At 50.6% G+C, this 25,921-nt stretch overlaps 3 protein-coding genes across 3 annotated transcripts; 1 reads left to right on the top strand and 2 right to left on the bottom strand.

The window, feature by feature from the left end:
- Nucleotides 1-477: 477 nt before the first annotated feature.
- Nucleotides 478-963, bottom strand: LOC148700249 (putative B3 domain-containing protein At2g27410). Its single transcript, XM_088709714.1, has one exon. It carries the CDS (start codon nucleotides 961-963, stop codon nucleotides 478-480), a length of 486 nt encoding a protein of 161 aa, XP_088565840.1.
- Nucleotides 964-5,271: 4,308 nt separating this feature from the next.
- LOC149751463 (uncharacterized) lies at nucleotides 5,272-7,011 on the bottom strand. Its single transcript, XM_089926903.1, has 4 exons — nucleotides 6,934-7,011; nucleotides 6,622-6,844; nucleotides 6,036-6,546; nucleotides 5,272-5,914 (listed from the first exon to the last, which is right to left on the bottom strand). Exons 1-4 carry the CDS (start codon nucleotides 7,009-7,011, stop codon nucleotides 5,272-5,274), a joined length of 1,455 nt encoding a protein of 484 aa, XP_089783029.1.
- Nucleotides 7,012-15,576: 8,565 nt separating this feature from the next.
- On the top strand, nucleotides 15,577-16,429 carry LOC149751462 (uncharacterized). The gene is made up of 2 exons (XM_089927073.1): nucleotides 15,577-15,659; nucleotides 15,741-16,429. The coding sequence occupies exons 1-2, from the start codon at nucleotides 15,612-15,614 to the stop codon at nucleotides 16,299-16,301; spliced, it is 609 nt and encodes a 202-aa protein (XP_089783199.1). The 5' UTR covers nucleotides 15,577-15,611; the 3' UTR covers nucleotides 16,302-16,429.
- Nucleotides 16,430-25,921: the final 9,492 nt, after the last annotated feature.

Here is a 25,921-nt window from a genome sequence, read left to right as displayed (position 1 = left end):
TTTGGCCCAAATGGCTAAATTTAGGCTGGCTGGATTGGGTTTGGCGTTGGGCCCCGGTCTTTGCTTGGATCGGGCTTTAGTCTGTATTTTTTCAAATTTTCGGACTAAAGTCTGGCTTGAAGTCTGGCAAAATAAATTTTAAGCCAGGCTCGGGTGGAGGCATTGGCCCAGCCTGTTTCTGGCCCCAACTAAATATCAAACTATCCAGATATGAGGGTAGTATGAGGGTAGCTCTGGCCTCCTCCCAAAATAAATAAATAAAATTTTTAAATTTTAACCACTTAATATACTAGTTTAATTTAAGATCCTCCCTAGTTCACCCACCTAAATTAGGTATTAGAATCAAATCCGCTTATCATTGATCAATACAATAATCACCAATCACAAACTTATAGATGGAAGGACACATAGGTACTCATGCACCAACATAGTAAAAGGACCCCAACACAAGCCAGAAAAAGAATGGCATTTGAATACTCAGCGCACTGTCTTCTTGCCAAGCGCAAAGCATGGCTTCCCTTCCTCGCCTTGCCGGAAGCCCCACAACTCCACCTCATCGTTCTCCTGAAAGAAACTCCGATTCAGTAACAACCCGTACTCCGGACCTTTGATCACAGTGGATCCAGTAGAGTCCCAACAGGTGAGCTTCAGGTGGCAGCGAAACCGGCTTCGAGTGTACACGCATACGTTCAGTCCCCTATGCTCCCTTCCTTGAACACGACTAGTACTGGGCATGTTCCTCCTTGATGTGGGGTGAAGAAGGCTGGCATCAGCCTTCTCGGCCTCAGAGAGCATTGGGATGAGGTTGACCTTCACATCTCGAGAGGGGATGAGGAGGCGGTTCTGGTCCCGAAGATTGAGGTCGGAACTCTTGAGGGTTTTGGTCATTATGAACCAGGGGTCACGGCCACCATGCTCGTCGACCAAGTTTCTCACCCACTCTGGGATTGTAGTTGAACTCATCTCTCCTCACACTTTGCTTGTTTACAGGCTCCTGCTGATGCCTTTTATAGGATGAAAGGAGGAGCAAGGAGAGAGCACGAGCTAGAGAGAGATGCTAGTCGATGAACTGGGGATGTATAAATATTCGTGGAGATGAAAAGGAATGAGAAAGGAAGAGAGTTTTATTGGTATATATAGAGGAAGTTCAACCCTTTCCCCAGTCATTGCGACATGCACCCTTTCTCCAGTCCTCTGGGAATTGGCTTCCCCCTTCCCTCTCCTCTTGGCTCTTGGGACGCGATTCTCCTCTCTTCAATCCGGACAGTTCCTCTCCAGAATCCGGGCCGGGACCCACAGCAGCAAAGTACCCAAAAGCCACGTGCTCCCCCTCCCCTATTCGGGCGTATGGACCTTCCTGGTCCTCTTCGAATTGGCTGCCTCTCTCCTCCTGGAAACAGGGACGGCCCGACGTTCCTCTCCCCTACTCGTGCGTGTGTGCAAGTTTCAACCTGCCATGCTTTCAAGCTCTATTCAGGCTTCTCCCTCTCCCCAGGCTTCTCCCTGTTCCCTTCTCGTGTGACTGGGTTCTCTGTTCCCCATGGAATTGACTAGTAATTGGGAATAATTAATTTTGGACATTCCTCGCACCATAAACAAATCTGCTTTTCGCTGGGAGGGTGAAGGAACTGCATCGAGAGGGCCCAATCTAGATCTCCAGTTTGAATCCAAGCATTGGGAATTTCCCCAAAATAGGAATAATAAATAAATCCTAGCAATGGGCCTTAGAAGCCTTTATATGAACACGATGGGCCTTTTAACACAATTATTGCTGCAAGTTTCTTATGCTAATCCAAAGGAAATAAATTAATATTTTCACCGCTCATTTAAAGTCCAAATCATTATATCAGTCCCAAAACTACTAATTTGTTCTCTGAGTAATGATGTTTCAACCAACTAAGGCCTATATTTCCAATATTTTCTGTTACAAAGGATAATAGAGGCTATTACTTTGAAAAGCAAAATTATATTTCAAGAAATTGCTGCTAGTATATTCTGCCATACATGTTAAAGAATGTCGACCTTCTGCCATCATGTGTCAAGTTTGCTGCCATTATATGACCTTAGGAGCACACTTTGTCCGAGTTGCTTCGATACAATTTGGTTCAGCTATCATTTTCCAAGGAGGAACTGACACCAATGATGTTTTTTGATCCAAAAAAAAGGAATCTTGAAGTCATCTCAGGTTCAAGTTTAGCAAGTAGCTAGGTTCATATTCCAGCAAAGTGAGGGTAGTTTGATTCACTAACTTGGGTTCACTAACTGGAAGTGGACTGGGGCCGGCCTGAGGGTCATCGGGCTGGCTTGTTTTCGGGTCGGTCTATGGGATAGGCCCAAAAGAATTCACATCGAGTATGGGATTAAAATATGGCCCAAAGATTTTTCGGCCGTTCCTGGGTAGATACGTGGTCCAGCTTGACACTGCCAGGCCCAAAAAAATTTGTCCTAAGTCAAGCACGGATGAAGCCCGAAATAAGGTCCAAAATAGACCCCATGCGCGACCCTTTCATTGGTCTCGAGCACATGTCTATATAAAAAAATTAAGTAATTTTATTATTTCTTTTGCACCTTTATGCTTTAATGCACTGTTACTATTGTGTTAACTAGGGGGTCGGTTGGTTCTATTGTTTGGGCTTCTGCAGGTCTTGTTACTCCAGATGAAGCTCTTTTATTTTTCAATTGAAGCATACAAATTTACAAGCTTCAACGGTCCAAATTCTACAGCTTGACACCTAACCAGAATTGAAGATTAAGTTGAACCAACTTGCTCTTGTTCCATCTTTGCGCTTCTTCTGTGGTGCATCTTTATGGGACCAATCGAATAGATACTTTTACAAGCTGAACTTGGCTTGAGTTGGATAATTTTTTGAATGATTAGAAGAGATTTTGCTATCATTGAACTTAATATTTAACATTGATTAATTTTCCTATGTTCGTGTAAATTAATTTTATTATGCTCTGCTACCACATATAAATTTTATTATGTTTTTGTAAATTAATCTTATTATAGTTTGTGCAGCGAAAGGAAGTCGGCTATCAGTTGTCAAAGCAATTGATTTTATTATGTTCTTATAAAGTAATGCTATTAAACAGTCTTCCTAGACTCAAAACAAAATTCATAGAACGAAAATTAAACTCTGGAACAATGTTGAAAAAAAACCAACTTTTCTTTTATATCTCTTAATTCCAATTAGGCCAAATCAGGTCGGCTCAATTTTTGGCCCTAGTGGTTAATTCAAGCAGGCCCGATTAGGTTTTGGGTCGGCCCGTGCCTGTGCAAGAGTCAGGCTTAGTGTCCGTATTTTTTCAAGTTTTTGAGCTTAAGCCAAGCCAAATGTCTTACAAACAATTTTTTCAAGGTAGGCTCGAGTAGGGGCACAGCCCAGCCTATTCTGTTTTCAGCTCCAAATAGATCTGAGACTATTCACGCATTAAGTAAGATAGTATCAATGGCCTCCCTAATCTCAAAATAAATAAATAAAATTTTTAAATTTTAACCATTTAATGCTGAATTAATTTAAAATCCTCCCTAGTTCATCAATGTAAATTAGGCATTTGAATCAAGTCAATACAGTAATCACCAAACACAATTATTACATTTTATTTATAGACGAAACGATACGTAGGTGCTCATGCACCAACATACTAAAATGGACCCCAATGCAAGCTAAAAAGAGAGAGACATTTAAATATGGGTTTTTTGCATGGATACTCTTCTAAATATTAAATTTTGCGTGAATACCCTTCCAAAATTGATATTTGCATGTATACCCTCGTAAAATACTTGTTTTGCTATGTTACCCTTTTTTATTCTTATTTTTGCATATGTACCCATGCCATCTAACGCCGTTAAAAAATTAACGGTTTCAAATTAAAATGACTAAAATACCCTTAATGGGTAGGCGTGCAAATAAAAAATTTTATAAGGGTATACAAGCAAATAGTAACTTTATAAGGATATTCATATAATTTCCTATATTTAGAAAGGTATATACGCAAAAAGAAATTCTAGTAGATGGAAAGAATTTAGATATATTAATTAATGTGATAGCCTTTATAATTCTATAATTATTAGGAAATGCACCCAGTTATATGACCAAAGGCCTGTTTCTTTATTATAAATATAACAAAAATATACAATAGGATTTACAAATTAGTTGTATCTAGATTTACCTCCTGCAATTAATCTGATGATGGGATTAATATCATAATAAGCGGTATGGTAGCTTTGCGTGATAATTAATATGGAGCGCTTTCTGGCAGGATAGTAGTATAAATGGTTATATTTTTCTATGCATTAAATTCGAAAACAGCCTCTACACTGTCAAACAGTTGAAAGAAACTTTCTTTTGATCTGGGTCCAAATGCATACAAAGTGTTCTCGCTTTCCTTCAATCTATGTCGTGCATTAAAAGCTTCGGGTCTCTATTAAGAGAAAGAAATGAAGTTTATTTGGACCACCCGAGAAAATCCAAGCCCCCTCTATTAGAATTACACAGGTCCCACATACATAGAAGAACATCTCCCAAGTTCTGAACCTTGCAAATCTTTCTTTTGGAGGAGGGGTGCGACGACTTGGCCTGGTGCTGCCAATTAACTCGAAACAATTTGCACCCTCTCATGCAATGATGCAAGATGATATAGAAATTTAGCTGAAGAGGAGACTATCAGGGAAAAAGAAAAAAAAACAAAACAAAACAGTGTCACCATGGTTGTAGTAAAGAAGAGATGTATTCTTGTACCAAGATTTGCATTAAACACCAACCAAAATGAATAGGTAGGAGTAGAAATAATAGCATTAATTCTACCAACCTACTTATACTAGAGGAAAAAAAAACAAATCTATATCCAACATAATCTTCACTGCTCCAGCAAAACATGCGATCAAATCTGCAATTAGCAAAAAAATGAAAAAGAATAAGTATGAGAATTAACTCTATATCAACTAATAAATTATATTTAGTAATAATGCTAAAAGTGATCCAAATAACTTGAAAGCAAATAAGGTGCAAAAGTTAGGATAGGTATATCCAACATGTACCAATCAAAATTGTGGGTAGGCATTATCTTCTCTAATTAAAGTTTCCATTCTCTTAGCTTGCTTGCGGGGTCGTCCTTTATTTTTTTTTCCTCTTGGTGCTACGAACACTGCATGTGTGCCTCCTGAACATGACACTCTTCCTCTTCAAACATTTCCCTTAGGCCTGCAATATTTTAATGATAACCAAGTGATAAAACACAAACATCATTAAGTTAGAGTAGTGCTATATGTTACCTCCCAAGCTTCTTCGGTGCAGAAGAAGAGGACATTGAAGCTTGAGATTCCTCCATTACTGGATTTTTGCAAGTTTTTGCATGATGCCCAAGATCACCGCAACGCTTATATTTGTGCATCTTCTTCGATGTATTCTCATCTGTACCCCTAATTCTCTTCTTTTTAGGCCTTTCTAGAGGTCTTAGACTGAGCTTAGGATGCAATACCTTGTATCCAATATCAACTTTTATCCATTGAGCCTTGTCAGGTAATGGTCCAATTTCTAATGCATAGGCAGTCTTATACTTGGCAACAGTGAAGTACTCCAAGACATAATTTTCCAAATTTGCACCTCTCATACTACAAATAAAAGCTGCAGCATGCACACAAGGAATGCCCGACACCTCCCACAGACGACAAGTGCACCTTTGTTCATTTAGAATTACTTCATGTCTTCCATTAGTCTCAATTACTTCTGCTTTATAATCACTGGTTCTATAAACATTATAATCACCTAGCTTAAGGCTAATGTCTCTTACATACTTCATTACCACAGGAACTAAATTTTCTTTCCAGCGGGCAGCCATTCTCCTTCTTGCTTCCATTTTCACCATAATTTTTTGTCTTACGACATCTGATAAATCAAGAACTGGCCTATGTCTAGCCTCAAAAATCCAAGCATTGAATGACACCGAAAGGTTGTTTGTTATATAGGAGCACTTAGCTGTGATGCCAAACTGAGATCTACTCCATAAGCCAAATATTTTCAGCATTATGATACTTGAATGCCTCCAAACTAGCCTCCTTAATTTGATTGATGATATCGTCATGTTGGACTTTTGTATATGCCCTTGAAGCTCCCCATACCTTAATTTTAAGCCAGTCTCCTAGAAACTTTGTTTGAAAGTTTTTGTACAAGTGTCTCATGCATTTTCTATGTTCTGCTTGAGGGTATATATGTTGCACTGCTTCTTCAAGTCCCTTTTGTCGATCTGATACAAGTATTAGACCTTCTGGAGTTTGAATTGATTCTTCAAGCACCTCCAAAAACCAAGTCCAGCTATCACTATTTTCAGATTCTGCAATACCAAAAGCAACTGGAAACAAACCATTATTTCCATCAAGTGATGTAGCAGCCATCATCACACCCCCGAACTTTTCCTTTAAGTGGCAACCATCTAGGCCTATGAAAGGCCTACAACTAGCTAAAAAGCCCGTACTGCAAGCTCGTAGACAAATAAAGAAGCGGTGGAAGTAATGCTTGTCATCAACCACATCTAACTTTAGCTTTACTACACTACCTTAGTTTCTTCTCAAAAGCTCCTCCTTGAAATCCTCCATTCTCTCAAAAGAATCTGCCCAATTACCATGAATCATAGACATGGCAAGCTCTTTTCCTCTCCAAACTCTATGGTATGGAAGCTCAAAATGATGGAATTGCAATAATCTCCTTCTTAACTCAATAGGCGACAGGTCACCCTCTTTTCGTAGCCAACCAACGATCCTATCATATATCCAAAATTGTGTGGCCATCTTATTGCCACATTTGTTTATAGATGAGCACGTATGAGGTTCCTTCAATTTTTTGACCTGCACATACAAACAGAATAATATATTAATACATGCAATATTTTTCATAAGCCCTGTAATTAAAAGCTAACATATTTCAACCATAATACCTGAAATGTATGACCATCACATAATAGTGAAGCATGAAGTCTCCAATTACAAGCTTCATCTTTGCAACTCACTGTCATTCTACCAGGCTCACTTTTGAGAACTCTTACGGCAAATTCATTCAATATAGCATACTAACTTAGTGCCACCTTGAACTGTTCTCGACTTGTATATTTTGTCCCTACAGCCATGTTAGGATCCTCAATGTCCATTCATATGTCTCTCCCTCATACTCTATGATATTTTCATCATCATCATCAGAATCGCTATTATAAATACGGTAATAACGACTCTCAGAACCATAAATTTCAGTATCTGTTTCCTGCTCCTCTTGAGATAAAGTTTCATCATTTACCCCAACAAAGTCATTATTTTCAATAGCAGTAGCTAAAGTATCAATGCCTATTGTAGCTAGATGCTCATTTTCATTGTACCTTTGGTTTTCTCTTACTTCATCCTCTCGAATCTCTTCTATTGCAGTTGCAGTGCTTCTGCATGTTTCAATTTGATCTTGGCTGCCTAGTGTTGATTGAGAAAGTTGTATAATATTGGTCTCTTTTGTGACAAATATGAAACACTCTTTTAAATCCTTATACTCCTCAAACAAACTCATCAATTTTTGATCTGTGTCTAATATCATGTAAGACTTAGGCATTAAATGTCTAATCACAGACCAAATTTTTATAGTCTCTTCAAGCTTCAAATTGAAGGTATGCACTATATCATCGTATAGGTCCTTGTAGCAATAACAGTCAACATCAACTAACCAGCTCTTTTGTCTTCTAAAGTAGTACTTAAGTCTTGTAGAATTCTTAACCTTCTTAAAATATCCTCCAAATTTTACCTTCAATTTGAATAGTTGTTGCTCCATTTAAGAACCTGTACATTGAATAAATAAATTTGCACGATATAAATTGTAAGAGAGTGTTTATCAACCAAACCTATTCTAACAAAATAAAAGAAAAAAAGAATAACATACAGCCATACTATATTTCAACAATCAATCAAAAATGGGTGATATTTCACCTTTCTTACCCTCAAATAAAGTATATGGTATACAGTTAGAAACCAAAAAATAGAGTTTCAATATAGGTTCACAGCAAAAAATAGGAATGAAATAAAATCAGCTACAACAATCATTATTGTTGTTCTAACAGTTGTAATGATTTTTTTTTGGTTCAAATTAATAGAAGAAAAATAGAATAAATCAACGAAAGAGAAGAGAGTGCAAGATGATATTGAAATATCTTTATTTATGATCAACAGATAGAAGAGTTTTTGAAGGTTTGAAAGATCGATGATGTCTTTGGAGTGGATAGATTTACAACCTAGAAAATTTTTTGTTTATTCTCTGCTGGGTTCCAGAAAAGAGAGGAAGGGGGAAGCCGCTCCCGAGCAAGCGCATCACGATCTCGGGCCGCTCGCACTCGCCATGTGCCGCGGGATCGCGATCTCGCCATCGCGAACGCCCGCGGGCGAACCAGCCAAGATCTCACGATCGCGTCTCCCGCGGGCGAACGCCAGTGATAGCGTCGCGATCTCGCGAACGCTCGCGATAACGTCGCGATCTCGCGAACGCCTGCGATCGGGATCCCGATATGTGGCGGGCGGGCGGGCGCCGGGGGGCGGGGGCAGGGGTTGGGGAAGCCAGGCGCCGGGAGGGAAGCCCACGGGAGGGTGGGGAAGCCGCCGGGAGGGGGGGCACCGGGGGGAAGCCCGCGGGGGGTGGGGAAGCCGCCGGGGGGCGGGGGCGCCGGTGGTGGGGAAGCCGGGTGCCGGGGAGGAAGCCCGCGGGGGGTGGGGAAGCCGCCGGGGGGGGGGGGGGGGGGAGGCGCCGGTGGTGGGGAAGCCGGGCATCGGGGGGGAAGCCCGCAGGGGGTGGTGAAGCTGCCGGGGGGGCTGGTGGTAGGGAACCCAAAGCCGGGGGGGTGGCGAAGCCGGGCGCCGAGGGGGGGTGGGGCACGGGAAGCCAGGTGCAGGGGTGTGGAGGTGGAAGAGATAAGGGTAATAATGTCATTTCAAATTTACTTTTATTTTTAATTAATATAAATACTATTTTTTTTAACACCGTTAGAACAACCGTTATATTAGGGGTATTTGTACAATAATAGAGTTTTACGAGGGTATGCATGCAAATATCAATTTTGGAAAGGTATTCACACAAAATCTAACATTTAGAAGGGTATCTATGCAAAAAATCCTTTAAATATTAGAGCATGTTACCGCTTGAATACTCGCCTATTGTCTCCTGCCAAGCGCAAAGCACAGCTTCCCCTCCTCTCCTTGCCGGAAGCCCCACAACTCCACTTCGTCGTTCTTTTGAAGGCGACTTCGGTCCAAGAAGTACTTGTACTCCGGACCTTTTATCACTGTGGATCTAGAGTCCCAGCGAATGAGCGTCAATCGACAGCGAAACCCGCTCCGAGGGTACACCCATACCTCTTGTCCTCCATGTACCCTTCCTTGAACATGACAAGTGCCGGGCATGTTCCTCTTTGCTGGAGGTTGAAGAAGGCTGGCAGCAGTCTTCTCGGCCTCAGAGAGCCCTGGGATGAGGTTATCCCTCACATATTGAGAGGCGATGAGGAGGCAGTTCTCGTCCCAAAGATCGAGGTCGGAACTCGAGAGGGATTTGGTCATTATGAACCAGAGGTCCCTACCGCCATTGTTGTTTACTAAACCTTCCACCCACCCAGGGACTGCCATTCAACCCGCCTCTCCTCGCACCGTGCTGGTATAGAGAGAGGCTCTGAGTGTTGCCCTTTATTGAGAACGAAAAAAAAGGGTGAAAGAATAAAATATTCCCTCCGGCGGGCAGTTTGGTTGGATGGACGTCGAGCCTATGTTGCTTTCATATGGTGGAAAAAAATAAAGGTTGGACCCTGGATGGAAAAAAAAGGGTTGGATGGAAACATCCAGGTGAACTCCAAGACGAGGAACTCCAAGACTGCAACCCAAAAACTTGGATGGAAACCAAGGGTGCAACCCTTTTTTTTCAAGGATGCAACCCAAAAATGAACTCCAAGACTAGGAACTCCAAGACTGCAACCCAAAAACTTGGATGGATGGAAACCATCCAGGTGAACTCCAAGACTTGGAGCCTTTTTTTTCAAGGGTGCACCCCAAAAACTTGTCGGGAAAGCACATATTTTCTGTAGTGCCATTTAATATTGAATTAATTTAAAATCCTCCCTAGTTCATCGATGTAAATTAGGCATTTAAATCAAGTCAATACAGTAATCACCAAACATAATTATTACATTTTATTTATAGACGAAACGATACGTAGGTGCTCATGCACCAACATACTAAAAAGGACCCCAATGCAAGCTAAAAGGAGAGAGACATTTAAATATTAAAGCACGATGCCGCTTGAATACTCGCCTACTATCTTCTGCCAAGCGCAAAGCACAGCTTCCCCTCCTCTCCTTGCTGGAAGCCCCACAACTCCACTTCGTCATTCTCTTGAAGGCGACTTCGGTCCAAGAAGTACTTGTACTCCGGATCTTTTATCACTGTGGATCCAGAGTCCCAGCGAATGAGCGTCAACCGGCAGCGAAACCCACTCTGAGGGTACACCCATACCTCCTGTCCCCTATGTACCCTTCCTTGAACACGACCAGTGCCGGGCATGTTCTTCTTTGCTGGAGGTTGAAGAAGGCTGGCAGCAGTCTTCTCAGCCTCAGAGAGCCCTGGGATGAGGTTATCCCTCACATATTGAGAGGCAATGAGGAGGCGGTTCTCGTCCCAAAGATCGAGGTCGGAACTCGAGAGGGATTTGGTCATTATGAACCGGAGGTCCCTACCGCCATTGTTGTTCACTAAACCTTCCACCCACCTAGGGACTGCCATTCAACCCGCCTCTCCTCGCACCATGCTGGTATAGAGAGAGGCTCCGAGTGTTGCCTTTATAGAGAAGGAAAAAAAAGGGTGAAAGAATAAAATATTCCCTCCAACTCTAAGGGTTCAACCCATACAAGGGTCCAATTATATCCCTCAGAGTTGAACAACTCTGAGTTGAACATCGCTAAGGGTCCCTCTCTAAGGGTCCAACTCAGAGAGGGACCCTTAGCGATGTTCAACCCATACAAGGGTCCAATTACATCCCTCAGAGTTCGACCCGTACATCTCTAAGGGTCCAACTCAGAAAGGGACCCTTAGCGATGTTCAACTCAGAGTTCGTCGAACTCTGAGTTGAACATCGCTAAGGGTCCAACTCAGAGAGGGACCCTTAGAGATGTTCAACTTAGAGTTCGACGAACTCTGAGTTGAACATCGCTAAGGATCCCTGATGCAAACCTCAACGAACCTGCCGTGAGACCCAACAACAATAGTTTAGAAAATCAATATTCAGATCGTCCAAAAAGGTTAAAAGAAAAGAAATATAGACCCCGTTGCTATAAAAAGCAAGAAACCTATATTATCAAAGGATTAGGAATAATGACCCCGTGACTATAGAGAGTCAGAAACCAATATTATCAAGGGTTGGAGGTTCAAGTGGTTGTACTTGAAACTACCGTAAGTTCTACACAAGAACAATAGAGAGAAAATTCTCACAAAAAGATTATATTTCGGAATTGCTTGATTACAAGTGAAAACACCAAGTATTTATAGGCAAAACAAGCCTTGGGTGCATTGAACCTACTAGACAAACATTAAATGAAAGTTGGTAAAGATGAAAGGAATTAATATTACTTAAAGTCTTGGCAGCAATTAATTAACCTTGGAAAGTTGTAGCAAAACTTCCAACCATTTTGACTAGGTTCATCCTTCATTTGCAAGCCTCAAAAATGTCCTTCAACCTTCCAAAAGCCTATGATAAATGCACCATAAGGAGGAGTCCGAATTTGAAAGGATTAGACTCTTCTTTTCCATGTTTAAATAATTAATTGGGCTGGATATTGTCGAAATGGACTTGCCACATATTAACCATCTTCAAGTCCAAATCTTCATGTGGGCTAGATCCTTCTCCTTGGGCTTGAGTTAATAAAGTTTGGACAGCTTCTTGAAGTTTCTTGGCCCGAGCTCTTGGATTGGCCCAATTGCAATCTCCACATCATCTTGAGCTTCTTCTTTGTCCTTGTCAAAGTCCTTGAGCTGGATCATATCATGTCCCCCTTCTTGAAAAGGATTCATCCTCGAATCAAGATCTGCATAAAAGGGAGATAGATCAGAAACATTAAAGGTAGAACAAATATCAAACTCATCTTTAAGATCAATCTTGTAAGCATTGTCATTGATCTTTTCCAGTACTTCATAAGGACCATTCCCACGTGGATTGAGCTTTGATTTTCGTTGGCTAGGGAATCTCTCTTTGCGGAAATGTACCCAAACCAAGTCTTCTGGTTGAAAAATGACTTCCTTTCTTCCTTTATTGGCATGGGCAGCAGCTTGCTCATTTCATTTAAGGATATGTTGGCGTGCTTCTTCATGGATTTTCTTCACCTTTTCAGCTTTCTTCTTCCCATCTAAACTGGTAATCTTGTTAACAGGTAAAGAAAGTAGATCCAATGGAGTTAATGGGTTAAAACCATAAACAACTTCAAATGGTGAATAAGAAGTAGAAGAATGCACAGTTCTATTATAAGCAAATTCAATAAAAGGAATGCAATCTTCCCAAGTCTTCAAATTTTTTTTAATTATAGCACGCAACAAAGTACCTAAAGTCCGATTCACAACCTCTGTTTGACCATCTTTTTGAGGGTGACAAGTAGTAGAAAATAACAAAGTTGTTCCCAACTTACCCCACAAAATTCGCCAGAAATGACTAAGGAACTTAACATCCCTATCACTAACAATTGTCTTAGGAAGACTATGAAGATGAACAACTTCCCTAAAAAACAATTCAGCAATATGAACTTTTCAGACTTTCTAGGCCTTCTAGCCTAGTCTTATCTTCAAGTTTATTATTGGCAGAATGGAAGGATAAATGAATGTTTTGATCTAAGTAATAATGATGCCCACCGTAAGACATTAACACACTGCCTTTGTTTTAAGCTTTCCCATCATCCTTTTACAAAAGAAGTCAGCTACAAGTGCATGTGTATTATAAAATCTTAACTTTTCATCTTCATCTTTAGATGGTATTTGTTGCTGGGGGTCCAAACCGAGAACGATTGGCACAGCGGTGTGAACGGGGTTCCCTTTGAATTGCTTTGGTTGCGCTCCACCTTCCGCCGGAAAACCTGCAAGCAAGCCTCGCACCACCACTGGGGTAGTGGGGGCCCTCCGACGATCAAGTTAGTGGGAATCGAAAGAGAAGGAGAGGTAGCAGGTAAGATGATGCTATGGAGAATCTTGCTTACCCTCCCCCTTCCCCCCCAGCCCCATATATATCAGGCTGGGGGGTTTTTCTGGGGATTGGTCATCGTGTGGCACGATGGGGTTGCCACTGACGTGGCCGTTACAGGGCATCGTGGGGCAGCGCCGGGTACGGCCATGGCAGGGCGTAGTGGAGCTCCGCTTTGTACGGTTGTTACAGGGGATCGTGGGGCAGCGCCGGATTCGGCCGTTGCAGGGAGTAGTGGAGCAGGGGGCCGCGGCGTGCCTCAGGAGAACAGTCTGTTGTTGTCAAGAGATTGCCGACCCGAGGTCGGATTGCTGGATCAAGGGGCAGCCGACTCGGGGTCGGGCTGCGGAGCCGAAGATATCCGACCCGAGGTCGGATTGCTGGATCAAGGGGCAGCCGACTCGGGGTCGGGCTGCGGAGCCGAAGATATCCGACCCGAGGTCGGATTGCTGGATCAAGGGGCAGCCGTAGTCTTCCTGGGCGCGCGTGCCGGTCACGTGGGGCATGGTGGCTAAGTTCCCCCGTAACAGTAGCCCCCCACTTCCGAGCCTGGAACCAGGAGGGGAACGGGTGAAGGGAGTGATGCTTCGAGATTGCCGCTATCCCTCGGAAAGGCGCGCGCTCCGAGCTCCCCGCTCTTTTTTTATGGCGTATGGCGGTTGTCGCTGATCTGGCGGTCTGCGGATTTCGGCGGACATCCTTCCTTAATGGCGTCGATTCGCCTTTGGGGCGAGAACGATCCTTCGATAGCCAGGCGTCCTCTGGCGTCACCGAGGCGTTACCCGCCTTTCTGCCTATTTAACCGGGGGCCCTCCCCCGTCCGCCTTTCTCTTCACAGGCATCCTCGAGTTTCTTCCTTGTGCTGTTGCCGTTGCCGTCGGACTGTTCGTTCGCTCCTCCTTTGACGCTCTCGGAGCCGTTCTTCCTTTCCTTCCGGTGAGTTGCCCCACTCCTCAATTTAGGGCTCTCCGTACTTTCTCCTTTCGTATTAGTGTACCCCAGTCGTTCCGGTCCCTTCTCCCCTCTTGACCCCGTCCTGACCGTAGATTCTCTGGCCGTTAGGGATGGACGAAGTAAGAGCGGACCGCATTCAGTCGGAGCTGGTCCCCGAAGACCTAGATAGGTTCGTGGCCCGGTACCACCTTCCCGAAGCCTGCAACGTTACGCTCCCGGGGCCTGAGGAGAGGATGTCCCATCCTCCTCCAGGGAAGGTCGCCATTAATGAGGACATCCTTCGGGCTGGGTTCCGCTTTTTCCCCTCGGACTTAGTCGTGCAGGTGCTTCGAGGTTTAAGAGTGGCGCCGACGCAACTGGTGCCGAACTCATGGCGTACCCTGACAGCCTTCCAGGTTCTCTGCCGCATGCACGAGGTTCCCGCCACCCTGAATGTCTTTTGGGAATGCTACGGCCTGAACAGCCACCCCCGGGACAGAGGGTGGTGGTGCTTTGCGGCGCGGCGAGGGTGCGGCCTCGTCAAGGAGGCTCCTTCCTCCATTCATGGCTGGAAGGAGCGTTTCTTTTTCATCGACGTAGATCCCTCTTGGGGAATCGGGACAACCTGGGAGACGCCGATGAAGTCCCCGATCGGCCTATCGAGGTTGTCAAGGGAGGAGTCCGATGGCGTCGCCGTTTTGAGGGGGTTGGTTGCCGAGGGCCGGCTCCCCCCGGTGGCTCGCCTTATTTCCGAGGATGCCTTGGTGAACGTCGGTCTGAGCTCGGTCCCCGCCGATCGTGAGTCCGCCATCACTTCTTCTTTTTTAGCTCTTTTCTCCTCTTTCGTTTCTTCTTTCCATCAGCTTCTCAGTTTCTAACCATCTCGTTCTTTTTGCAGAAATCGACGACGTCATGCAGTCGGACAGGGCAATGGCTGTTAGTAGGGCGTCCCTACTGGAAGCGGTCCGGAGGAAGAAACGGACTCCTCCGAGCGGGGTCCCACCGGCGAAGAAGCCCCGCCAGCAGGCGACTCCGACGCCGACAGACGGGTCCGGGCCCACTGATCAGGGGGACGCCGCGGGCTTGGACCGACAGTTGACGCCGTATCAGCCCTCCAGTGATGAGACTACCGCTTTTCCGGAGATGTCATTCGGGCGCGCCCGAGACGGCCGGGTCGGACGCGGTCGGTCCCCAGCCCGGCCTTCGACTCGGTCGGCCTCGGATGATACGAGGAGGGGCGCGCCGAGGCCTCGGCCGAGCGGGATCCTGTCGATTTCTGGCGTGGCCCCCGCCCTGAGCACGGTCGGCATGACTCTCCCTCAAGCAATGGGTAAGGGTAAGGCCGCAGAACCACCGTCCGGCTCCGGGGCGAAGTCGGGGTCGGCCTTCACTTTCGCCGGCGCCCGAAACCTCATTGAGACGGTGCTGCTGGAGGGTGACCGTAGGCAGGTCCGGCAGATGAGGATCCCTGAAGTCGGAGCTGCCAGCTGCGTCTGCCTCATGTCGGTGAGTGTTCTTTTGGTCGCTTTCGTCATTTATAGGCTCTATTGATCCCCGTCTGACGCTCTCATTTTTCCAATCTCTTAGCTCGCCCAGTACATGATCCGTCTGGAGGAGAGCCACGAGGAACAGGCGAGGCTCCTGGCGAAGGCCGAGAGCCGACTGAAAGCTGTAGAGGAGGGAGGCCAGGCTGCGGCGGGGAGAACGACCAGGGACCTCGAGACGAGGCTCCAGGTGGCTGAAGAGCGGGCACTCGGCTTCGCCGCCCTCGAGAGGCAACTGTTGGAGGCTCAGGAGCAACTCAAGGTTGCCTCGGGTCTCGAAAGCGAGATCAGGAAGGCGGAGGAGCGAGCCGAAAAGCAGTCCCGGAAGGCTGCCGACTTCCGGGAGAGGTGGGAGAAGGCCCAGCAGTCGGCCGACAACGCCCGCAACCGAACCCGATCTCTTGAAGCCAAGATGGCCGAATTGGAGTCGGCCTTGGAGGGAACTCGTGCGAGCAACCAGGAGCTTCATTCGCGCCTGGAGGAGGCTGAGGCTGCTCGCGTCGCTGCCGAGGCGAAGCACATGGAGGCTCGGGCCGATCTGCTGAGGGTCTCCTCCGAGGCGGACGAGCGGATTGTGGCGAAGGTCATGGAAGCGAAAGCTTAGATTACGGAGCGAGCGGAGGCGGCGCTGGCCGAGAAGAGCGCAGAAATCGGGCGTCAGGCGGTACAGGCCTATCGTCAGTCCGCCGAGTTCATCCGTGACATGTCGGATGCGGGGTCCGACTCCTTTGCCTTAGGCTTCGATGAAGGCCTGGCATGGGTGTCCACTAAATACCCCGGAATTGACCTGAGTGGGGTCTCCCTCCTCGACTCCCCTCCGATGCCATTGCCTGCCGGTTCTCCAACCGTCTCCCTACCCTTCGCGGACGTGCTCCCGATCCAGGGGTTCCTCCAAGCTGACCCTCTGTACTTTTTCTTTGTTCTTTTCTTTGTATGTTGGCGTTTTGCCATGTTGTATGGGTCTCGGCCCTGATGCAACAAAAGTTAATGCAAACAAAGTGTTTCCCCATTTCACTTTCGTCCTTCCTCTTTTTAACTCTTGATAGCGTCTCGCCGACTCCTGACTCTTGAAGTTTCTCTGGCACTAGGCCAGGCATCCGAGGGTTAGGCCTCAGGAAATCCTTCCGGCGCTAGGCCAGGCATCCGAGGGTTAGGCCTCAGGAAATCCTTTCGGCGCTAGGCCAGGCATCCGAGGGTTAGGCCTCAGGAAATTCTTCCGGCGCTAGGCCAGGCATCCGAGGGTTAGGCCTCAGGAAATTCTTCCGGCGCTAGGCCAGGCATCCGAGGGTTAGGCCTCAGGAAATTCTTCCGGCGCTAGGCCGGGCATCCGAGGGTTAGGCCTCAGGAAATTCTTCCGGCGCTAGGCCAGGCATCCGAGGGTTAGGCCTCAGAAAATTCTTCCGGCGCTAGGCCAGGCATCCGAGGGTTAGGCCTCAGGAAATTCTTCCGGCGCCAGGCCAGGCATCCGAGGGTTAGGCCTCAGAAAATTCTTCCGGCGCTAGGCCAGGCATCCGAGGGTTAGGCCTCAGGAAATTCTTCCGGCGCTAGGCCAGGCATCCGAGGGCCGAGCCTCGGGGAATTCCGCTCGTTGGTCGGCCAAGGCGGGCGCAAGCCGAGGCGACCGGTCGGGGCTTCAGGCTAGTCTGCTCCCGGGATGATCATCGGGTTAGCCTGGCATCCGAAGGCCGAGCTTCGGGGAATTCCGCTCGTTGGTCGGCCAAGGCTGGCGCAAGCCGAGGCGACCGGTCGGGGCTTCAGGCTAGTCTGCTCCCGGGATGATCATCGGGTTAGCCTGGCATCCGAGGGCCGAGCCTCGGAGAATTCCGCTCGTTGGTCGGCCAAGGCTGGCGCAAGCCGAGGCGACCGGTCGGGGCTTCAGGCTAGTCTGCTCCCGGGATGATCATCGGGTTAGCCTGGCATCCGAGGGCCGAGCCTCGGGGAATTCCGCTCGTTGGTCGGCCAAGGCTGGCGCAAGCCGAGGCGACCGGTCGGGGCTTCAGGCTAGTCTGCTCCCGGGATGATCATCGGGTTAGCCTGGCATCCGAGGGCCGAGCCTCGAGAAATTCCGCTCGTTGGTCGGCCAAGGCTGGCGCAAGCCGAGGCGACCGGTCGGGGCTTCAGGCTAGTCTGCTCCCGGGATGATCATCGGGTTAGCCTGGCATCCGAGGGCCGAGCCTAGGGGAATTCCGCTCGTTGGTCGGCCAAGGCTGGCGCAAGCCGAGGCGACCGGTCGGGGCTTCAGGCTAGTCTGCTCCCGGGATGATCATCGGGTTAGCCTGGCATCCGAGGGCCGAGCCTCGGGGAATTCCGCTCGTTGGTCGGCCAAGGCTGGCGCAAGCCGAGGCGACCGGTCGGGGCTTCAGGCTAGTCTGCTCCCGGGATGATCATCGGGTTAGCCTGGCATCCGAGGGCCGAGCCTCGGGGAATTCCGCTCGTTGGTCGGCCAAGGCTGGCGCAAGCCGAGGCGACCGGTCGGAGCTTCAGGCTAGTCTGCTCCCGGGATGATCATCGGGTTAGCCTGGCATCCAAAGGCCGAGCTTCGGGGAATTCCGCTCGTTGGTCGCGTGCCTATCACTTGCCGCTCGACAGGATTTCTCCGTGGCCAGCTGCGATCGTATTTCTCCTCCTCTCGACTCGTCGCCTGGGGAATACCAGAAGGCTATTAAATGCTAATTGAGGCGTTACCTGGAAAATCGGATCGGCCAGTTGCTGCTTGGGAGGAGTGCCAGTTAAGCGGCCGCGATACGCGCGTTCTTCGAGGCGGATGCGGCCTGGGCGCGTGCGGAGATACGTGTGCCGTGGGATACACGCCGTCCGGAGTGTCCTGCATGAAGAATGCAATTAAGGAGAACGACGCTTAGGGGGTCGTGGGAGGATACGCCTCGAGAGCCGGAACGGCTCCGGATTCGATGCGCCCGCATTTATTGGAGCCACCCGCATCGGAACGATCGGGGGGCCACAGTTTGGCTATAAATATAAGTGCAGGTGCGGTGGAGCCTGCCAAGCCGGAGCTGTTCAAGTTGCCATGGATCGTGGACCTCCTCTCCGTTGCGTGGCTGGGAAGCCCCTGCCGGAAGAACGGGAGGTGCGCCCCTCGCGACTTCCGCCAACTAGCCGTTTCATCTGGGATCAACGGGGAGATTCTCCCCGATGGAACTCCGCTCTAGGCATTTCATCTGGGATCGCGCCTCCTCGCGCTCTTCTCCCTTGTATTCCTTCCCTTCCCTTCTCTTGGGGAGGGCCGGAATATCCTTTGGAGGTGGCGTTCCTCTAGGAGCAGTGTGAACTCCTTCTTCGTCCACTTCTTCTTTGTCCGCGCCGGCTCTTCGTCTTTTGCGTGAGGCGTCGATGGCGCCTCCGGGGAGAAGCACCCACGCCCGGTGGGATTGCAGCTGCTTCGGGTGGAGGGTTCGGGATCCCGGATCTTCAACTCTACGGAGTCCCCACCTCTTCCTTACTTTCTTTACTCCCCAATCCCCCTCTGGGAATTCTTTGTAATCACACGAACACGCCATTGTGACCAGGAATTATTGAAATGAAAAGGACTATACATTTTTTGAACTGTCTTTCTGGCTTTGTCTTTCTACTGGTAATACACCCGTAGGTTAGCGGAATTCCAGCTCCTTGAGATTTCTCGACCATCTAAGGCCTCCAACTGGTAGGAGCCAGGTCGGTTTACCCAGCGAACCCTATACGGGCCTTCCCAATTTGGCGCCAGCTTCCCACCTTCCGCGGGTTGGGATGCTTTGGCTCGCCTTAGCACCAGATCTCCGATTCTGAAAGTTTTGGTCGGACCTTGGAGTTATAATATCGGGCCACCCTCCGCTGATACATCGCCATCCGAACCTGCGCCATTTCCCTCGCTTCTTCCAAGAGGTCCAAGTTTCTTCGGAGTTGCTCCGAATTGGCCTCGGGTCGGTGCGTAGCCACCCGGGGCGAGGGGAGTCCGAGCTCCACGGGGACAACCGCTTCCGTGCCATAGGTTAGGCTGAAAGGCGTCTCCCCGGTAGGGGTCCGATGCGTGGTCCGATACGCCCAAAGGACGTTCTCGAGTTCTTCGACCCAAGCTTGCCCCGTCCGACCGATTCGCGCCTTAATTCCTTGGAGGATTGTCCGGTTTGTCACCTCGGCCTCACCGTTGGTTTGGGGATGCGACACAGATGTGAACCGATGCTCGATCCCGAATTCCTCGCAGAAGTCACGGAAATGCTTGTTGTCGAACTGTCGACTATTATCCGAGATGAGGACCCGGGGTACCCCAAATCGGACAATGATATTTTTCTTCACGAACTTCTGGACTTGCGCCTCCGTGATAGTGGCCAGCGGCTCTGCCTCCACCCACTTGGTGAAGTAGTCGATTGCAACAATCAAGAATTTTCGCTGGGCGGAAGCGACGGGGAATGGTCCGAGGATATCCATTCCCCACTGTGCGAAGGGCCAGGGTGCGGTGATTGGTGCCAAGGGGACAGAAGGGGCTCTCTGGACGTTGGCGTGGCGCTGGCAGGCGTCGCATTTCCGTACGTGATCCTTTGAGTCCTCCAACAAGGTAGGCCAATAATAGCCTTGCCTCATGATCTTGTGCGCCAAGGACCTAGCCCCCGAGTGCGATCCGCAGACGCCCTCATGGACTTCGCCGAGGACGTAGGCCGCCTCCGAGGGGCGGAGGCACCTTAAGAGGGGGGCGGTAAACGAGGTCCGATACAGCCTCCCTTCATAGAGTACGTAGTGGGCGGACTTCCTGACAAGTCGCCGAGCTTGATCTTCGTCTTCAGGGAGGATCTCTTCGGCGAGGTAGGCGACGAGCGGGTCCATCCAAGACGGCTCCGGATCAATCGCCATCACCGCTCCAGCCTCGCCGATGCTCGGGGCATCCAGGGTCTCCAGGTAGATTGCCCTCGACAAGTTGTGCGCCTCTGCGCCCACCAAGCGGGACAACCTGTCGGCCCTGGCATTTTCGCTTCTGGGGACCTGCTGGATGTCGACACTGCCGAGGTCGGGAATGAGTGCTTGCACCTTCCGGACATAGTTCTACATGGTCGGGCTCCGGGCCTCGAACTCCCCACGGACCTGCCCGACCACCAGCTGGGAGTCGGTGAAGACCTTCAAACGCCGGATGCCGAGCTCCCCAGTGAGTTTGAGTCCTGCGACTAGGGCCTCGTATTCCGCCTCGTTGTTGGTAACTGAAAATCCAAACCTCAAGGCATACTCGGCTATCACTCCATCAGGACTGGTAAGGACCAGCCCGGCCCCTCCACCCTCGGGGTTCGACGATCCATCGATGTGAAGCGTCCAGGTCGGGAGGTCGAGGCTGGGCGTTTCCGGCGGTCTAGGTTCCGCCTCCTGCACCGTGCACTCAGCGAGGAAGTCCGCGAGCACCTGGGCCTTGATGGCGGGTCGAGGCTGGTAGCGGATGTCGAATTCTCCGAGTTCTACTGCCCACTTCACCAGCCGTCCCGCATTCTCGGGGTTGCTGAGGATCTGTCGTAACGGTTGATCAGTTAAGAGGGTGACAGAATGGGCCTGGAAATAGGGGCGGAGCCTCCTGGTCGCGGTCAGCAGCGCGAAGGCGATCTTTTCAGCCTTCGTATACCGCGTCTCGGCGTCCCGTAGGACCCGGCTGATGTAGTACACAGGCTTCTGGAGCTTTGCCTCTTCCCGAACCAGCACCGCGCTGACCGCGGTTGGGGAGACCGCCAGATAGAGTTAGAGCATCTCCCCTTCTTGCGGCTTGGACAGTAGGGGACGAGACGCCAGATATTCCTTGAGCTGGTCGAATGCTGCTTGACATTCGGCAGTCCAGAGGAAGTCTTTTGGGCGTTTTAACACCTTGAAGAATGGTTGGCAGCGTTCGGCCGATTTTGCCACAAATCGTCCGAGCGCGGCGACCCTTCCAGCGAGCTCCTGAACTTCCTTTACTTTGATCGGAGGGGACATACCTTGGATGGCCTTGATTTTGTCCGGGTTGACTTCGATACCCCGCTGGTTGATAATAAAACCAAGGAACCTCCCGGCCGAAGCGCCAAAGGCGCACTTCGCTGGGTTCAGCTTCATGCGAAACTTCCGTAAGGTGGTGAAAGTCTCCTCCAGATCCACGATGTGCTGGTCTGCCTGGCGGCTCTTCACCAGCATATCGTCCACGTACACCTCCATGTTCCGGCCGATTTGCTCTTTGAAGATTTTGTTGACGAGGCGCTGGTAAGTGGCGCCAGCGTTCTTCAGATCGAAGGGCATTACCTTGTAGCAGTACAGCCCCCGGTCCGTTATAAAGGCAGTTTTCTCCTCGTCCTGTGGGGCCATCATTATCTGGTTGTAACCGGAGAAGGCGTCCATGAAAGACAGCAGCTGATATCCGGAAGTCGCGTCGACCAGTTGGTCTATCCGCGGAAGCGGGAAGCTATCCTTAGGGCACGCCTTGTTCAGGTCGGTATAGTCGACGCACATCCTCCACTTCCCGCTCGCCTTCCGGACAAGTACAACATTTGCCAGCCACTCGGGGTAACTCACCTCCCTTATGAATCCTGCCTCCAAGAGTTTGTCTACCTCCTGGTCGACCACCCGGATCCGATCCGGGGCACAGTGTCTCTTCTTCTGCTTCACTGGCCGGTGGGTCGGGTCGACGTTGAGGGCGTGAGAAATGACCTCCGGGTCAATCCCAGGTACATCGGCCGCCGACCAGGCAAATACATCGGCATTGGCTCGGAGGAATTCCACCAACCGGGCCCGAGCTCCCGGGTCGAGATTGGCGCCGACCCGGACCACCCGGTCCCGGCGGCCTTCCTCGAGGGGAACTTCGACCACACCCTCGGCCGGCTCCCCCTGCCGCAAGGCCACCTCGTCTCTGGCATCAAGGGACTCGACGCTTAGGGCTTCTGCGGGCTTCTTCCCTTTGAGGGTCGCTAGGAAACATTGCCGTGCGGTCGGTTGGTCGCCTCGGACCTCCCCGATCCCGACCGCCGTGGGAAACCGCATGAGCAAGTGGTACGTAGAGACCACCGCGCGAAGGGCGTTCAGTCCGGGTCGTCCGAGGATAGCGTTGTAGGCCGAGGGAACACGGACGACCAAGAATCTGAGTCGCACCGTGGCTTCTGCGGGTGCGACGCCCGCAGTCACAGGCAGCTCAACGACACCTTCCGCCGGGACAGCGTCACCGGTGAATCCTATGAGGGGGGTGGATATTTTGTGCAACAATTGTCTGGACAAGCCCATCTTTTGGAAGGCCTCGTAAAACAAGATATCAGCTGAGCTTCCACTATCCACAAGAACACGCCTTACATCATAGTTTGCCATAGTGAGGGAGATCACCATGGCGTCATCGTGGGGGGTCTGAACCCCCTTTACATCCTCATCACAAAAGGTGATTACATTGCCGACCCTCTGCCTCTTTGCGACGGCCGCCCCTAACGCTTCCGTCGAGCCCCCTGCTTTCCTCACGGGCCGGGGGCAGCCCCCAGTGATAGTGTGGATTACGCCCGCAACGGGTCGATTCTGCTCCCGAGGCTCCGGAGGGGCCAGGTCGGCCGGACGCGGGTCTGCGGGGGGACGTCGGTCGCTCACATATCGACCGAGACGCCCCCGGCGGATGAGAGCCTCGATCTCGTCCCGAAGCTGGAAGCAGTCCTCCGTGTCGTGGCCATGGTCTCGGTGGTACTCACAGTACGCCCGGGAGGGCCTCTTCCCAGGGATCCTCCGCATCAGTCTCGGGGCCGGGAGGTCCTCCCGCCCCTTGATCTCCATACGGATCTGGGCCCGGGGAGTCAGGAGAGGGGTGTACCGGTGAAAACGTCGGGGCGGAGAACGAGGGCGTGGGGCGCCGTGGTTCTTCGCCGGCGACGGGCTTCTGCGCCGACGCTGAGGCGTCGGGCTCCTCCTCTGGCGTGCCTCTTTCCGCCTTTTCTTCCCAAGCTTTTGAGGGATCTCGGCGGCCTCCTTGCTCCGGTGGGCGGCCGCCTCCTCGGCGTCCGCATACTGGTTCGCCCGGGACAACAGCTCTGGGAAGCTCCGCGGCAGGCGTTTGTCCAGGGAGAAGGTGAGTCTGCCCTTTCGGAAGCCACGCTTCAGGGCTGAAAGAGCTACCTCCTGACTCAGATTTCGGACCTCCAGCGTAGCCCTGTTGAAGCGGGTAAGATAATCCCGCAGGCTTTCTCCCTCGTTTTGCCGGACATCAAAGAGGGAGTCGGAGACCAGTCGCCGCCGGCTACTGACGGCGAAATGAGTGATGAAGAGGCGAGTGAACTGGTCGAAGGACCGGATTGAGTCAGCCTCCAGCCCGACGAACCATGCCCTCGCCGGGCCGCGGAGGGTTGCCGGGAAAGCCTTGCAGAGAAGGGGATCTGATGCTCCGTGGAGGAGCATAAGGGTCCTGAAACTCTCGACGTGATCCCGCGGATCCGCCGCCCCGTCATAGGGCTCGATCGCCGGCATTTTGAACCCCGACAGATTCGGGGTCCGCAGGATCCTCTAGGCGAGCGCCGGCTGGGAGGAGATCTCTAAGTCGGCGAAGGGATCTTTGGAATGGCCCTTCAGGACCTGAAGTTGTCGGTGGAGATCGTCCACCCGCCGGTCCAGGGAGCGCGACCGGTGGGTGGGAGACAAGGAGCGGCGAGAGGGGGACCGACTGGAGCGCGGGTTCCTCGAGGACTGGGGGGTCTGGGAACGCGCCCGGGCCCGCCTCTCGTACCCCGCGCAGCTCCGGTGGGAAGGTCCCGGCAGAATGGAGCGTGCTCGAGAATCCTCCTCGCGCCGGCGCTCCTCCCCATGGGAGAGGAAGAAGCGCGGGTTGAGGAGGACAGGCGAACGCTCAGGCAGCGGCGGCTCCTGAGCCCGCTGCGGCGCCCGGGACATCGCACCCTGCAGATTCTGCACCGCCTCCGCGAGGGTGCGAACCTGCTGGGTTAGCTGGTCGAACTGGGCGGCTTCGACCATCTGAATGGGCGGTGGGGCGGTGGAGTGTTGCTGAGAGCGTGTTGGAGATGCAGCGGCCTCCCGGCCAGTGGCGCGAGAGGCCCCGCGACCGGAAGCATTGGAAGCTCCACGACCACCTCGCCGTGCCATTACGATCGCTCTGAGATCCGGGCCCTTCCTCTAGCGCCAACTGTTGCTGGGGGTCCAAACCGAGAACGATTGGCACAGCGGTGTGAACGGGGTTCCCTTTGAATTGCTTTGGTTGCGCTCCACCTTCCGCCGGAAAACCTGCAAGCAAGCCTCGTACCACCACTGGGGTAGTGGGGGCCCTCCGACGATCAAGTTATAGGGAATCGAAGGAGAAGGAGAGGTAGCAGGTAAGATGATGCTATGGAGAATCTTGCTTACCCTCCCCCTTCCCCCCTAGCCCCATATATATCAGGCTGGGGGGTTTTTCTGGGGATTGGTCATCGTGTGGCACGATGGGGTTGCCACTGATGTGGCCGTTACAGGGCGTCGTGGGGCAGCGCCGGGTACGGCCATGGCAGGGCGTAGTGGAGCTCCGCTTTGTACGGTTGTTACAGCGGATCGTGGGGCAGCGCCGGATTCGGCCGTTGCAGGGAGTAGTGGAGCAGGGGGCCGCGGCGTGCCTCAGGAGAACAGTCTGTTGTTGTCAAGAGATTGCCGACCCGAGGTCGGATTGCTGGATCAAGGGGCAGCCGACTCGGGGTCGGGCTGCGGACCCGAAGATATCCGACCCGAGGTCGGATTGCTGGATCAAGGGGCAGCCGACTCGGGGTCGGGCTGCGGAGCCGAAGATATCCGACCCGAGGTCGGATTGCTGGATCAAGGGGCAGCCGTAGTCTTCCTGGGCGCGCATGCCGGTCACGTGGGGCATGGTGGCTAAGTTCCCCCGTAACAGTATTCATCTGAATTCATCCATGACTATTTTGTTAGATGTATGCCCTAGAAGCCAATCTGGCTGACACATTGTTAATTCTAGGGACATAATTTTGTACTTGACTATTTATTATTGAATAAATAAAAGGCATCTTTTCATTTATATTAATTATGTGTCTATGAATCGTCCAAGAAATTAATAAGATGATGATGCATATTCTCAAGAGTTGAGAATTTGAGCCATGTATCATTGGTGATTAATTTCTAAATGCTCCTGATCAATGGATCATCACGAGGACGGTGATCGATCCGATCAGTGCACAGATCACTTTCCTTCTGGATGGACGAGACTTGAGTCCACAGTGTAGGGACACTGAAGTGATAGTGCAGGTGCTTGTTAGAGAACAAGGGTACTGAGCGTGA

The sequence above is a fragment of the Phoenix dactylifera genome, chromosome 13 (genome assembly GCF_051530095.1).
Source record: "Phoenix dactylifera cultivar Ajwa chromosome 13, Ajwa_hap1_PhDact_Kaust_v1.1, whole genome shotgun sequence".
Taxonomy (NCBI): domain Eukaryota; kingdom Viridiplantae; phylum Streptophyta; class Magnoliopsida; order Arecales; family Arecaceae; genus Phoenix; species Phoenix dactylifera.
The sequence above is the reverse complement of the archived record's forward strand: the minus strand, read 5'-3'. Positions and strand labels throughout refer to the sequence as shown.